Source organism: Lactuca sativa, chromosome 3, assembly GCF_002870075.4.
Source record: "Lactuca sativa cultivar Salinas chromosome 3, Lsat_Salinas_v11, whole genome shotgun sequence".
NCBI classification, from domain to species: Eukaryota; Viridiplantae; Streptophyta; class Magnoliopsida; order Asterales; family Asteraceae; genus Lactuca; species Lactuca sativa.
The window spans coordinates 50,481,833-50,496,600 of NC_056625.2; the positions used below are offsets into that span (position 1 = coordinate 50,481,833).

At 35.1% G+C, this 14,768-nt stretch overlaps 4 protein-coding genes across 4 annotated transcripts; 2 read left to right on the forward strand and 2 right to left on the reverse strand.

Moving 5' to 3' along the window:
- On the forward strand, positions 1–3,652 carry LOC111884446 (UDP-glycosyltransferase 82A1). Its single transcript, XM_023880770.3, has 4 exons — positions 1–709; positions 1,344–2,807; positions 2,883–3,004; positions 3,409–3,652. The coding sequence occupies exons 1-2, from the start codon at positions 226–228 to the stop codon at positions 2,240–2,242; spliced, it is 1,383 nt and encodes a 460-aa protein (XP_023736538.1). The 5' UTR covers positions 1–225; the 3' UTR covers positions 2,243–2,807; positions 2,883–3,004; positions 3,409–3,652.
- A 12-nt stretch (positions 3,653–3,664) lies between these two features.
- LOC111884447 (reticulon-like protein B17) lies at positions 3,665–5,668 on the reverse strand. Its single transcript, XM_023880771.3, has 6 exons — positions 5,024–5,668; positions 4,775–4,931; positions 4,489–4,699; positions 4,340–4,409; positions 4,073–4,261; positions 3,665–3,976 (listed from the first exon to the last, which is right to left on the reverse strand). The coding sequence occupies exons 1-6, from the start codon at positions 5,496–5,498 to the stop codon at positions 3,864–3,866; spliced, it is 1,215 nt and encodes a 404-aa protein (XP_023736539.1). The 5' UTR covers positions 5,499–5,668; the 3' UTR covers positions 3,665–3,863.
- A 760-nt stretch (positions 5,669–6,428) lies between these two features.
- Positions 6,429–7,856, forward strand: LOC111884418 (uncharacterized). Its single transcript, XM_023880747.2, has one exon. The coding sequence runs from the start codon at positions 6,429–6,431 to the stop codon at positions 7,854–7,856; it is 1,428 nt and encodes a 475-aa protein (XP_023736515.2).
- A 4,271-nt stretch (positions 7,857–12,127) lies between these two features.
- On the reverse strand, positions 12,128–14,121 carry LOC111884400 (nicotianamine aminotransferase 1). The gene is made up of 6 exons (XM_023880721.3): positions 13,721–14,121; positions 13,241–13,580; positions 12,954–13,172; positions 12,655–12,870; positions 12,473–12,566; positions 12,128–12,385 (listed from the first exon to the last, which is right to left on the reverse strand). The coding sequence occupies exons 1-6, from the start codon at positions 13,981–13,983 to the stop codon at positions 12,267–12,269; spliced, it is 1,251 nt and encodes a 416-aa protein (XP_023736489.1). The 5' UTR covers positions 13,984–14,121; the 3' UTR covers positions 12,128–12,266.
- Between the last annotated feature and the right edge of the window lie 647 nt (positions 14,122–14,768).

The following is a 14,768-nucleotide window of genomic DNA, read 5'->3' on the forward strand; positions in this document are numbered from 1 at the left end:
GTGTTGCTCCAAGCTTAGTATATGCGACAAATTAAAACCGATCGACTAGTATCGTTAAACTAGTCTTTACCATGCATGTTCAGAATATTGTAATAATATTAAGATTCACGGCTTGAACTCGTCAAACAACCATTAACATAACATTACTTTACGAACTCGTTTAACATTGTTCACAAACAAGAGTCCTCCTCTTCCTCATTTATATAAATTCCTTCAAGAGGATCGATGAAAATCAATAACCAGGACGTTTTCATGAAGAAGCCTACAGTCATCATGGTGCCCTATCCAGCACAAGGCCATGTGACACCCATGCTTAACCTGGCCTCCGCCTTGAGCCGCCATGGATTTTCTCCGGTGGTTGTAACACCGGAGTTCATTCACAGCACCATTGCTCACATAAACGCCGGCATCACCTGTAAGTCCATCCCCGACGGTTTGGAGGAGGAGACACCACGTGATTTCTTCTCCATTGAGTTTGCAATGGAGAACAACATGCCGGAGCATTTGGAAGGCTTGGTTCGTGAACTTAATGGTGGAGATGGTGGCGGAGTTGCATTCATGATTGTGGATTTATTGGCGTCATGGGCATTGAAAGTTGGCGGCGATTGTGGTGTTCCGGTGGTCGGATATTGGCCGGTTATGTTTGCTGCTTACCAGCTGATTGCTGCTATCCCGGAAATGCTATCTCTGGGAATCATCTCGGAAACTGGTAACAATTATTTAAAGCTATGTACATTCCAAAGAGATTAGAAAATCCTTCACTTTTATAATTTTATAAATTATACATTTTAACAAAATTTAGATTTGCATACATATATTTATAATCAAATTTCATCATGTTCATTTTTAATCATATTAATTAATATAAATTAACATTTTGTAAGAAAAATACATGGAAAATAATAAAGTTATGAATATTTTTTTATTATCTTGTAGTTGTTATTGACGATTTGTATGTAAGTCGATGAAAGTTAATAGAAAACATTGTAATTCATATACTTTTGATTGTACATACATGATACATGTCATTGACAAAAACTTTTATTTAACATGCATATTATTACTGTATCTAGTTTATATTTGAAAATCAAATATTTTATAAAGAAGAATATTAGTAGTTTATGATTTAGTTTAGAGACTTTTGAAAACAAAGTTGAAAGTAAAATCAGTGTAGGTATCAACAAGTTAAATAGAATAATAGTTAAGTTTGAGAGACTTCAACATCAACTGCGGACATATAAATTCTTCTAAATTATTCTACTTTTTATCAAGTCCAACAGTTATGATATAAATCATGCATGCTTTATTTCAATATATGATAAATTGTGTTTAAAAACATGTAGGCATTCCACAAAATGAAGGTCCGATATACTTGGGATATGATCAACCTCCTTTAGGCACACAAGATTTACCATGGCTTATTGGAAATCTAGTTTCAAGAAAATCTAGATTCAAGTTTTGGACAAGAACATTGGCTAGAACAAGAACGCTTTCACAAATCCTCGTAAACAGCTTCCCCGAGGAACACCACATTGATACTGACTTACAAGATCAATCAATAAAATACCCAAATATCACTCCAATTGGACCATTGACACAACATACTCGTTATGGAAACCCTCGTTTTTCAAAAGAAGATATGAATTGTTTGGATTGGTTAGACCAACAAAGTGATCACTCTGTTGTCTACATCTCCTTTGGGACTTGGGTTAGCCCGATTGGTAAAGCAAAGGTGAGAAACCTAGCTATGGCTTTGGAATCATCCAAACATCCATTCATTTGGGTTCTAGGTTCAAAATGGCGCGAAGGGCTCCCAAAAAACTATGTGGAGCGAATGTGGAATCGAGGAAGAGTGGTCTCTTGGGCCCCACAAAGTGAAGTGTTACGACATAAAGGAGTTGGGTGTTATCTAACACATTGTGGATGGAACTCCACTATAGAGGCTATACAAAGCAAGGTGAGACTATTGTGTTATCCGATTGCAGGAGACCAATTTGTGAATTGTGACTACATTGTTAAGATTTGGCGAATTGGGATTAGAATGAACGATTTTGGCGAAGAAAATGTTCATAGAAGCTTAGAGAAGGTGATGGGCGATATAGAGATGGAGGAAAGGCTAGTTAAGATGAATCAAAGAGTATTCGGGACGGAAACTAGTTTAAGGGTGATTGCTAATTTGACAAATTTTGTTGATGATTATAGCAAAGTTACCAATGATCAAACTCTAACTAAAGAAAGCTAAGATGAAAGGTTGCATAAGGACAATTGTCATAAATTAAGTCATTTCTACTTTGTGTGGGGAATAATAAAGACGAGATCCATAAAATTAAGTCCATCTTCAACTTCGAAAATTCAAATTTAAGCAATGAATTCCTTTGTGTATTTGTAAAGATTGATATAACTTTGTTTTAAAACTCGAAACTTTTATGTAGTCTTTGGTGCCAAAATTTTGTTGACTGATATTAAGGGCTTATTATTATTATTTATTTATTTATTTATTTATTTATTTATTGAAATCCATGTATGAACTTTGACTTACAAAGAAGTCATGGTATATGGACATATGGTCATAGTGTAGGGGTTTAAGAGTCAATAATAAATAGTATACTGGCTGTTGATGCAAAGGGTCTGATCCCCAATCTCCGCCGATCAAGTTACAAGCATCAAATGGCCGGTGCTGCCGCTGCTAGGTTGTTTATACGGTCAACTTCTGCCCGTAACGCCGCCGCCAGTCGATTCTCCTCAGGCGCGAAAACCTCCCCCTTTCGCATTCAAACCACAAAACCTCTGTCTCATCGCATCTTCAGGTATAAGCACATATGTATACACATACGCATTACAAACATTTTCATTGCTTAATGGATTTCTTGGTAAATTTGAAGTTGCCCAGCTGAATTGAGCGTCTGTTTGGAAACGGTGCAACCTTTTCATGGAGTTACTGCTTCGGCTTTGATGACTTCCATGCTCACTCTCTCTCGCCGGACTTGCGGTTGGATTCCTGAAGGTAAATCAAATCCCACCCTTTCCAGTTTTATCTTTACTCTTTCAAATGAATTGAAATTTGATGATAAAAGGTTCATTAGGGTACAATTTTATGAATGCGTGTAATCTGTAAACTGTAAATTTTCTCACCTGAGTTTCAGAAGTTGAACCATCTGTTTCACATCGCTGTAATTATATGCAAATGATGCGTTCATTTGGCAAATTCTTATAAGTGATGATATGATTTCAGCTTTTATTTCAAGATTGTTGTATTCATGGATTCGTAGTTGCTTTATGGTGTGGTGTTTCATTTTTGTTGTATCTGTAATTGGAAAACACAGGAATAAAAGTGAAAGGAAATTGGCAACTGAATTTGATATTTTCTTTTATAAATTAACACTTGTCTGCTACTTTGACTTGTTATAGGTTCATAAGAAGATAGCAAAGAAATGTGAACCAGATTGATGCAATTTATGCTTCTGGTATACGAAATCATTAATGTCAAATGAGTCTTAATAGGATGCTAATTATGCTTTGTTATTCTTAGTTATTTTCTGTAGTGAAACTCCTGTTGTTATTTTTATTGAAACTTCTTTTCGTTTTCTCTTGTGTAATTGATGTTTAAAAGAAGAACATACATTTTATTAACTAATTTTCATAGTTCCAAATATACCCTATAGAATTGTCAACAATTCATTTTATTATATAGAAAGATATATGTTATTTTACATGTAATCCAAATCTCTATAGAATTGTCAACATATTGTCTTCCATCTAACTTTCTAGAACTATAAAACATGAAACGATTGAAACTAAAGCCATAAAACGATTCATTTTATTATATAGAAATATATATGTTATTTTACATGTAATCCAAATCTCTATTCAACTTTCTTAGTTTCAACCAAAGTCAACGTCTTCTCTAGCTGTTGACCTTCCTCCTTCCATGGCAACTGTTGTCTGTAGCGTCTAAAGATCACCACACATATAAATGCTGCACACAAACACCCCCAATCAATCACATGGTATAACATCAACTTCGATTTTGAAACTCAAACAAATCAATAATAAGAGGATTCAACAAAATTACCTGCAAAAATGCGTGTTTTGATCGAAGTCAGATTCCAAAACACTGTAACCACTGATCCTGCAACTATTTTCTTATGAGAACAACCTCCCCATGCTTCCAGTATCCACCCTTTCACGCATTCACTTTTCTTGTTTATTTGAATCGAGTACAATGAGTACAGTTTTGGGCCAGTAAACCCAATGAAGAACCCTAAAAGATACAAAACGTAAGTTTTCACTGTTTCACCATTGATACATGAATCGAAATTCATCTGCAAAATGATCTTACCAAGTGCACATAGTCTCTTCAATGTTACAATATGCCCGTAATCAGATCCAAGTAGTAAAAATGGTGCTACCTGAAACATGAAACACAATGAGCTTAGATCAATTGTGAAGTTAAATTGATTCCAAAAAACTTTAGGGCTATAGATTTACTTTAAGGGTCATCGATGGTTCGCCTGAGAACACCTCTCGAGCTTTTGAAATTACAAGGTTTAATGCAGGAAGTATAACCCTAGCAGCTTTTAGAATGTCGTCTTCTTTAAGCTTAAGCTTTCTCTTGTTTTCTGAACTTCGGGCAATGGAATTTGAGAAGAATGAAACGCCCAAACACAGAAGGCCCAGGTGAGATATCAAAGAAAGTATGCTGAAAACGACGATCAAATCAGTGAGATGTTGCAAAGTTTGTAAAATTCGAAAGGGGGAAAAGAGCTTGACTTACCTAAAGCTAATGCCTGTTGTGAAACATGAAGATAAGAAACAGAGTGAGCCGAATCCAAAACAGAGTGTTGATTTTGCGACATCATTCCACATTATCAAATCATTTATCAGGAATCCGATTCGATCGAAATTGTACCCGTAATCCTCATCGTTTCCTTCTGCAATAACAATACAATCAAGATGATAAGGAAATCAATAGAACGCTACATCATTTTCAGAAGTGAAGCAAGATAAATATGTTTTTTCTTACTTGGAGATGGAATGGAAGGGCAAGAAATCGATTTCTCCTTCTTCGATCTACCACTATGCCTCCTTTTCTTTGGTTTGTTGTTAACAACGATCGACTCATCAACAGCAATCAGATCTTTATCCTCTCGAATCTCCTCCGTTCGCCTCCTGGATCTTCTAGTGTTTCTGGGTGAACCGATATTAGCAAATCGGTTTTTGCAGCGGCGACGAGACCCATATAGGTCGGCGACCTCCTCGGAGACATCGAGTCTGGTTTTTGATCTCTTGGCGGGGGAAGGGGAAAGGAGGAGGAGGTCGTGAAGGGAGAGAGGGGTTTTGGGTTTTGGAGAAAGAGTGTTCTTAGGTGAGTAAGAGACTAAATCAAGAGAGAGAATCGGTGGTGGTTCTTGGCCGCTAGTTCGAGCCAAACGTGATGCCGATTTGGTGCGTGTTTGTGGGGCGGATTGCGGGGTGGTGTATGGTGGTGGTGAGTCCATTGAATTGTTTGAGTGGAAGAATTAGAAGAAAAGAGATGGTGTTGATAATGGGTTTTGATGTTGCAGGTATCCGTTGGAGGTATATATTTGAAAAATAAGGAGGGGGAAGGAGACGACAATGGGGTATGGGAGTTTGTGCAGTAGACATTAACGGTAGGAAACCTTTGACAAAAGTTGCCACTTTTGGGGTTGTGAGTCGTGGGGTATTATTATGTGTTGGCAAAGTGCTTTTCAAAGGTAACGTTTTATTTTCTTAAAAATGTCTTACAAAATGATCAAATTTTATTATAGATTTATAGTTTAACTATATGTTGATTTAGCTAAATAACTAAAAACATAGACAAACATTATTACATTTCATAACAGTCATCTATGTATTTGAAAAAAAAACGTGAGAATTATTATTCCATTGTTTTTATCAAGTTTACCATCACAAATGATCAACTTGTTAGGTTTATCATCGACACCCTCATTTAAGATGTGAGAAAAATATGGAACAACTTATTATAAGAACGAGTGATTGTTTTCTCCGACTCTTATGGTCCAACCTAAGAGCGGACAACCCTAAGGCCGGACGGAATGGATGCGGGGAAGCCTCGCGGGAAGCTTCCCGCCTGGCGGAACACCGCACCGTCGGTGCGGGGAAGGGTGGCGCGGGAACGGGTGAGGGGAGGCTCTCCCGCGTTCTCTCTCCGTCAATGACTGGCCAATATTTTTTTTTTCTTTTTTCCCTTAAACTAGCCGTTGGGTAACAGTTAAAAAAAATCTTTTTTTTACTAACCGGTATATGCATTTAAGACCCATTTTTTTTTTGTTTTTCTTTTTTTAACTTTTTAAACACCTATAAATACCCAACTATTTACCTTCAATCCACATTCAAAAAAACCTCTATTCCCTCAATTTTCTTCTCTCCAAAAACTATTAGTCAAAATGTCATCCTCTTCATCATTCGATTCGACGACTGTAGAGGAGACTGAGTTTATTAGTTCCGTCATGACGAAAACGGTTGCATACTATCAAAACCGATTAGGCGAAACATCACGTGCACGATCTAAACCAAGAAAGTCGCGGTTGTGTACCAATCACGAAGCCAGACACGATCGTCTTATAGAAGATTATTTTGCAAATGACGCCATCTACGTTGTAAAGTTTCGACGTCGGTTCCGGATGAGGAAGAAACTATTCTTACGTATTGTTGGCGATTTGGAAGGCCACTTTGCATATTTCCAATGGAAAATGGATGCAAGGCGGATAAAAGGTTTCTCTCCCGTTCAAAAATGCACGACTGCAATTCGTCAGCTAGCATACGACATGAGCGCAGACAAATGGGACGAGTCTTTTAGGATGTCAGAGCGTACCGTGCGGGAGTGTGTGTACAAGTTTTGCAAAGCGATCTGTTTGGTTTATGGGCAACGATATTTGTGCAAACCAACTATCAACGATATCTACCAATTATGCACGGTGCATGAAGGCAAGCATGGATTCCCTGGAATGCTAGGTAGTATCGATTGTATGCATTGGAGTTGGTCATTATGCCCCAACACATGGCGTGGTCAGTACATGAGAGGCGACCACAAAGAGCCGATGATCATTCTAGAGGCTATCGCATCACATGATCTTTGGATATGGCATGCATTCTTTGGTTCAGCTGGTGCAAACAATGACATCAATGTGCTAGACCAATCGTCGGTATTCAACGATATGTACCTTGGAAAGTCGCACGATGTACCTTTTCAAGCAAATGGGGTAGCATATAAGTGTGGATACTATCTTACTGACGTTATATATCCTCCCTTGTCTGTTTTTGTGAAATCGTTTACATGTCCTAACGACCCGAAAAGGAAAAAGTTTAAAGAGGCGCAAGATTCAGCTAGGAAGGATGTAGAGCGAACATTTGGTGTACTTAAGAAATGTTGGCAAGTACTAACGGTCGGGGCAAGGTCATATGAAGTGAAAAGGTTACAACACGTAATGTATGCATGTATCATATTGCATAATATGATTCTTGAATACGAAGGAAGAGCGATATGCCGATACAACGAAAATGAAGTTTTGCCAAATGTCAAAGGAGTAGGCGTTGGTTCACAAGAGTATAGGGTGAATAGAAGAGAAGTACACAATCACGACATTCATTACGCCCTTCGTGCTAATTTGGTGGAGCACATTTATAGGGCTTATATTCAGCCCCCGTTAGAGTTTTCTCACGACGATTTGTTTGACGAATTAGACGAGGATTCTGATATATGTTCGTCGAGAGTGACGATTCCGACGACGAGAGTGACGCTGAGGAGAATGATGAAGACGATCGAGGCGATGACGAGGACGATGATTCCGAGTGACGTATTTTGGTTTATATAAAATTAGGATATTAATTATGCTTTCTATGTTGTGAGTTTGATTTTTTGTTTGGGTTTTTTTTTCTACTTATTTAAATATTAGGTTTAATGTAATTTTATTTTAATTAATGAAATGCTTTTTATTTTTAATTAAATTTTATGTTTAGTATTAATTTAAAAATTATAAATCATAAAAAAAAATTATTTAAAAAAAAAGTGCGGGAAGCCCTTCCCACTCATTCCTTGGATTTTAGGTGAGAGAAAGAAAAATAAGGGAAATGAGGATATGACCCACAAAAAGTGAGGGAAACTTCCCTCCTATACCCTCCGGTCTAAGGATGTGGAGGGAGTGTGACTGCACAAGCAGTGACGGAGCTTGAAGTTTTGACTTGGGGGCCGCAAGTATAATGTGAATAAAAATTAGAAAACAGGGGGGGGGGGGGGGGGGGGCAAAGTCAAATTTTATAGTTTTAGGCTTAATATGTAAAATGTTTAATAGTAGATGACTAATTCTAAAAAAAACAGGGGCCCACAGCCCGCCCCCTAACCCTAAAGAAGCTCCGTCAATGTGCACAAGGCCTCAAAAAATTTAGGCCTCGATGATTGGCTCATTTACCTAAATTTTCTGTAAAATATATATAGTCCTTATTACTCTCTAAAAGAATATTTATGAAGAGGGGAAACTCTAACATATATAGTCACTTATATAATCGTGACGTACCGATATGAAATAACTAAGGTGCTATTTGTTTTTTGAAATAAACCTTTTCAGACTTCTTATTGTTGCGCGGCGCAGCACACACACAACACTTTTTATCTTGCAACTGTTTGTTTTTCAGAAGTCTTCAGATTAAAAAACCTCTACGCATGTTCTTCTTGGCTCAGCACTTATTTTGCTTCTTCCAACCTCTTTTTTTTCTTGCTAAATTATTGATTATATATTGCTGAAATGTTATTTCACATTTTTTTTCGTTTTTTTTATTCTTGTTGATTTTTTTATATTGAATAATAATAATTTGTTGATGAAATATCATTATTTTATGCTAAAATATATTTATTTTTTTGTTAAAATATAATTATTTTTTGCTGAAATATCATAATTTCTTGCCGAAATGTCATACATTGTTACATTTTCGGTATTTAAAAACTATTATTGGATTATAAAATCAGTTTTTTTTTTTTTTTTTTTTAAAATTTTTTTAATGTCCGCAACAGCATGCAGATGTTAAAAAACAAACACGTTTCTTATTACAGTCTGAAGTCGTTTGATCCACCTCTTTTACTGTAGAGGGTTACAGAGGTGGTCCGTAGACTTTATGGATTTTTGTTTAAAAAAAACAAACACCACCTAACACTTTCTCGCATAATCGGAGGCTCAATGTGGATAGACAGAGATGTGTTGAGTTACGGGGTGCGAGACATAGACTCTGATACTAGGCCTGTCGAAAAAAACCCGAAACCCGTTCTACCCACCCGACCCGTTCCGAATTTGGGTAGAATGGGTCGGGTAGAACGAGTAACGGGTATGAACATTCGGGTAATTTTTGGGTATACCCAAATTCGTTTTTTAAATAATCTCAAATATACAATGCAGTCACGTACGCACACTTCAAATAAAACAAAACCTTTCGTTTCCTTCTTATGAACGACAGCTCGACAGTCGACGCAAACTTGCAAAGGGAATACGACGCTAAAGCTGAAATCCTGAACCGTCATCACAATTCTCAGTTTCTCACTATCGCACGGAATGGAATTAAAAAAGTACATAACATATTATAATGATTTGTATTGTTATTATATATGTACTTGTTAATTGTACGGAGTATTTTCCTATCCGATTCTTTATTCAACCAACCAACATGTAAAAATAAAAAATAAAGAAAAAAAATTATCAGTAAGTGTCATTTAAGAAATTTTCGGGTATACCCGATAATTACCCGACCCGACCTCAAACCCGAAAACCCGAATTACAATATAGGTCGGGTATCGGGTATTATTTTCTTAAGGAAATACCCGTTCTACCCGAAACCCGAAAATTTTACCCGTTCGACACCCCTATCTGATACCATGTAATAGGGATGAACGTTTGGACTGAAAACCCGAACCGAATTAGGACCAAATTAATTATACGGTTCGGTTCTAGGGTATGTCAGATTACCCGAATAACGCTTTAATAGGGTGAAAAGGACCTACCCGAAAATTGATTAGTCACTTGATCCGTTGTTAGCAGCTTGTAGTTTATTATTTGCTTATCAAAATGTTTTTTTTTTTTGAAACCCCAAAACAATTTATTAATCTTGAAATGCAAAATTGGTAAAAAATATTTGCGACAAATTGATTGTTGCAAACAAACAAAGCTTACTCAAATGTCAGTAATTAAACTGCTAAAACTAAGAAACAATTTATAAATGTAGAAGTAATTAAGCAGTCGATATAATGATGAAACACTCTACTAACAATTGAAATTGATTGTAAATGAAATTTTTTAAAATTCAATCAAGAAACAATTTATATATGTAGAAGTAAATACTGAAAGATGGTCACCGTGTAATATTAATTTCATTTTTTATCCTTTTTTTTTGTGTGATGAGCCCTTGTTTTAATAGGAGTAATGTAAGAAAAACATAATACTGTATTGTTCTTTGGTTTGTGCTGAAATATTTTTTTCTTTTTGTTATTTTTGGTCCTAAACATTTATTTTCTTAATTTTATGTTTATATTGCTTTTCATATTTATTGAATTATTACTAAATATCATGATCTAGGGCCGGCAATTCTCGACACGACACGCGACACGACCCACGACACGACACAAAATAAATGGGTTTGGGTTGAGTTTTTCAACCCGCCAACCCGCTAACCCGTCAACCCGCCAACCCGTTTATTAAACGGGTCATATATGGGTTTCTCAAAAAATAAACGGGTTGACCCGCTAACCCGTTTATATTCTTAATAAAAAAATTATTATATTTTTAAATGTATTTATGTATCAAGTATTAATATTTAATAAGTATTATATAATATATACCATTTATTCATAGACCATTCGATTGTTTTGACATTATTACTCGTGGTGGATGGTCTAAAGTCATAAGTCGTAACCTATAAGGCTAAGTCTGTAACATGTTTCTACGAATGTTTTTAATTTTCATTTGGATGTTTAAGACTTAAATATCTAAAATTTAGACCCACGAACCCAAATCTGACCCACGAACCCGCCAACTTGTGAACCCATATAAATAAATGGGTTGGTGGGTCATATATGGGTTTATGTTCCAAACCCGCCAACTCGTGACCCGCTAACCCGTGACCTGTATATTTAAATGGGTCGTGTTTGGGTTGGCACATTTTGACCCGCCAACCTGCCAACCCGCGACACGCCAACCCGAACACGACACGATTGCCAGGCCTATCATGATCATTATGCAATGGAGGTGGCAAAGGAAAACAACCAATTAATATTTCTAAAAGTTAATTTGTATTTGAATATTGTTATTTATGAAAAAATTTAAGATTCATATTTTAATTTGGATGTTTAATGTTTAAATATGAATTATGGATTTTTAGGATATGAATTATCAATGTTTAATATTTTTTTTCTTGAATTAGATATAGTATTTCTTTATTTTGGTTATTCATGTCATTTCAATTTAAAAGAATAGTATGCATGTTATTTCGGTCATTTTGGGTTAATAAATGAACCGAAAACCGTATTATCTGAACCGAACCAATCTCATATTAGTATAATCGGTCTGGATTTCTATTCCAACTTTTCATCCAATTCGAGTTTCGGGTTATTCGGATCTCGTCCGGTTCGGGTCGGTTCCCGTCCGAAGCACATCCCTACCATGTAATATATATGTAAAGTCCTTGATTACTTTCCAAAAGAGTCGTTATGGAAATGGAGAAAAATGAGTCACCAACATATATAGTCATTTATACAATCGTGTCGCACCGATGTGAGATATAATAACATTAATATCTAATTATATAAAACACGTATTTAATTTAGTATATAAGAGTAGGGTAGATGAATTGGCATAGACATCTTCAGTCGGTTTCAATTCCCTAAATTCAAATCAAGGCTTTGTTTCTTTTTCAAATTTTATTTTTGATACCGTATATTACAATAAGAAATTTTTAGTTTACTTATAATATTTCATCATTCTTATCTTTTCAAAAATCATACCAACTTCCACGACTCTTCACGGTTAAAACTTAACATATTTTATTCCTATCTAATCACTTCCATTCCAAATGGATTCTAGCATTGATAAATAAATAATAAAAAACGGATTGAAACTGTTTTTTTGATTGACTAATATATTTTAGTTATCATCGTACAACCAGTGAGAATGCTAATTCATATCACTAATTTTTATTATTTATAGTACACCCATGTATTTTGTTTGGACTATGATAACATAAAATCTCTATTTCTTGATTGCATGCCTCAGGCAAAATGCTTGAATCCTTTCAAGCCCATCTTCAAGAGCCGATGGTTCAATAGCAAACGTTACACGCACCCAATTCTTCATTCTCAACACAAAACCTGCAAAACATTTTAAAAAAAAAAAAATACTCTTAAAAAAAGGCATCTCAACATAAACCTAAATCAATCAAAATAAATTATAATCACCAGGCAGAAGGATAACAGACTCCTCTTTAGCAAGCTTTGAACAAAACTCCATATCATCTTTTATACCTTCCAACTTTGACAAGTCTAACTTAACCTGAAACAAATATCTGTGAATTCCAATAACGTCTAAAAAGATTAAACATTTTAACTATAATTTTTTTTTTTTTACAAATTTTATATACCATCAGAAAGAGAGACCCTTGAGGCTTTTGTAGACATGTAAAACATGAAATGTCTTTCAAACATTCATAACACATCTCAGCGTCTTTCCTCAGTATGTCAATAGTCTTCACAAAAAAATCATCACTTGTCTTTTCAAGAATTTGAGGAACAGCAGCCTGTATGAATGTTGCAGCTTCTGAATTTGTATTAAGAGACCTCTTTATGCACTCAACAAACTGAAGGAAAAGTATAAATTTCAGGATAATATTAAACATGTATAACTAATTTATATATTCTATTACAAAAATTTTAAAAATACCCCATATCCGTTAAAAACGCCATCAGGGTCGTTTCTTGCTATCCAACCAAGCCTCCACCCAGGAATTAACCACCTCTTTGATAAAGATCCAAGGGTTAAAACAGGAACAACAGACCCAAAAACCCCCATTGGCACAAATGGCTTGCTTCCAAAAGTCAAATGTGCATAAGCTTCATCTGATATCACTAATATTCCCAGCCTTCTTGCAGTCTCAGCGATCTTTAAAAAAAGTAAATAATTCAAAATATGATAAGAAAGAAATAGATGAAAGAAAAAGAAGAAGAAACCTTTTGAAGATGATGATGTGAGAATATATTGCCACAAGGGTTCCCGGGATTGATAATGACCATGGCAACAGTTTTATCATCTGCCATTGTTTCAAGCCCATTCAAGTCGACCTCCCAACCATTTTCTTGAACAAGGTCAAAATGGCGGACTTCAATCTGATTAAGAATGGCTAGAGCTTCATAAGCTGGGTAGCCAGGTTTAGGAAGAAGAATATTTGCACCTGGTTTTCTTAATGAAGATAATACTACTTCAATTGCTTGTTTAGCACCGAGTGTTACATAAACATCATCCGGAGATAGTTTATAAGGGAGGTTGCGAGAAAGGTACTCGGCTATGGACCTGTTAATTTTAATCAAAACATTCAATAAATCGGAGATTCAAAGGGCAAATTCCCCGGAGAACAAACATTTGAATACAGATTTGGTATCGATTTCGATTTTGAATTAAGGTAGGACGAAAGGGATAGCACTAATTAATACCTTCTTGCTTGAAGAACTCCGCCTTTGGGTGCATAGCCGTTGAAGTTAGCAGAGCGGAGAGCATCGACTACTGCATCTTCTGCTACTTGAGTCGTGCGGAAGCATGGAAATGACGAAGGATCTCCATGGCCGAGAGGTATAATGGTCCTTTCATCACTTGGGTTTACGTTTGTCTTGACATCATCAAGAACAAGTTTGATTGAAAACGCTGATGCAGTCTTCAATTTGCTATTCTCTCTGAATTTCCACTCTTTCATTGCCATCTTCTGAAAGAAGTTGAAGCACGTAACTTAAGGATCAATTATTGGTGGATTATGTATTCATATATTCCGATTGAAATTCATGCGATGCGAGATGCGATGCTTTTCGACTTTGGTTTATTTTCTTACCACCTGTTTCTCACCTTCTCGGCAATCTAAAAGTATTAATTAATTTATAGTGTGAATTTATTTTGGATAATTACAAAAATTAACACTCACTGATTCACAGATATCAAGATATTCCTATCAAATCATATTTTACTTTAGATTAAATAATATCTGCTCGTTTAATTTTTAGTTTTGTTTAACTAAGTGTGAGAGATCTGTGTATTAAAAAAAACTAAACATATTAAATTAAGATGTAAAAAAAAATATTTCTTAATATATAAGTTTAAAATAAGAAATAAATAACGAAATATATTTATTACAATTTAATATTATATATATATATATATGATATTTAATAATTTACAGATATAAGTATATGATTTAGTTTTAAAAATTAAAACAAATTAAAAATTGAAAAGTGTATAATATTTATTTTAAAAATACCATAAAATGACAAGTCAAAACTAATGAGAGATTTACATGATCCTTTATTTATTAAGAAAGATTGTTTTTAAGTTTTATAAAGTTATAAAATTTATTATTTTATTTTTATCAAAATAATCGTATAAACGGGTTTGTATATTTATTTTGGCTGTCTAAGATTGATTGATTCTTTTTCTTTACCGCTGTTCAAAAGTTATTAATTTTTTTGGATTATAGTTGCTAAATTTTTGGAATTG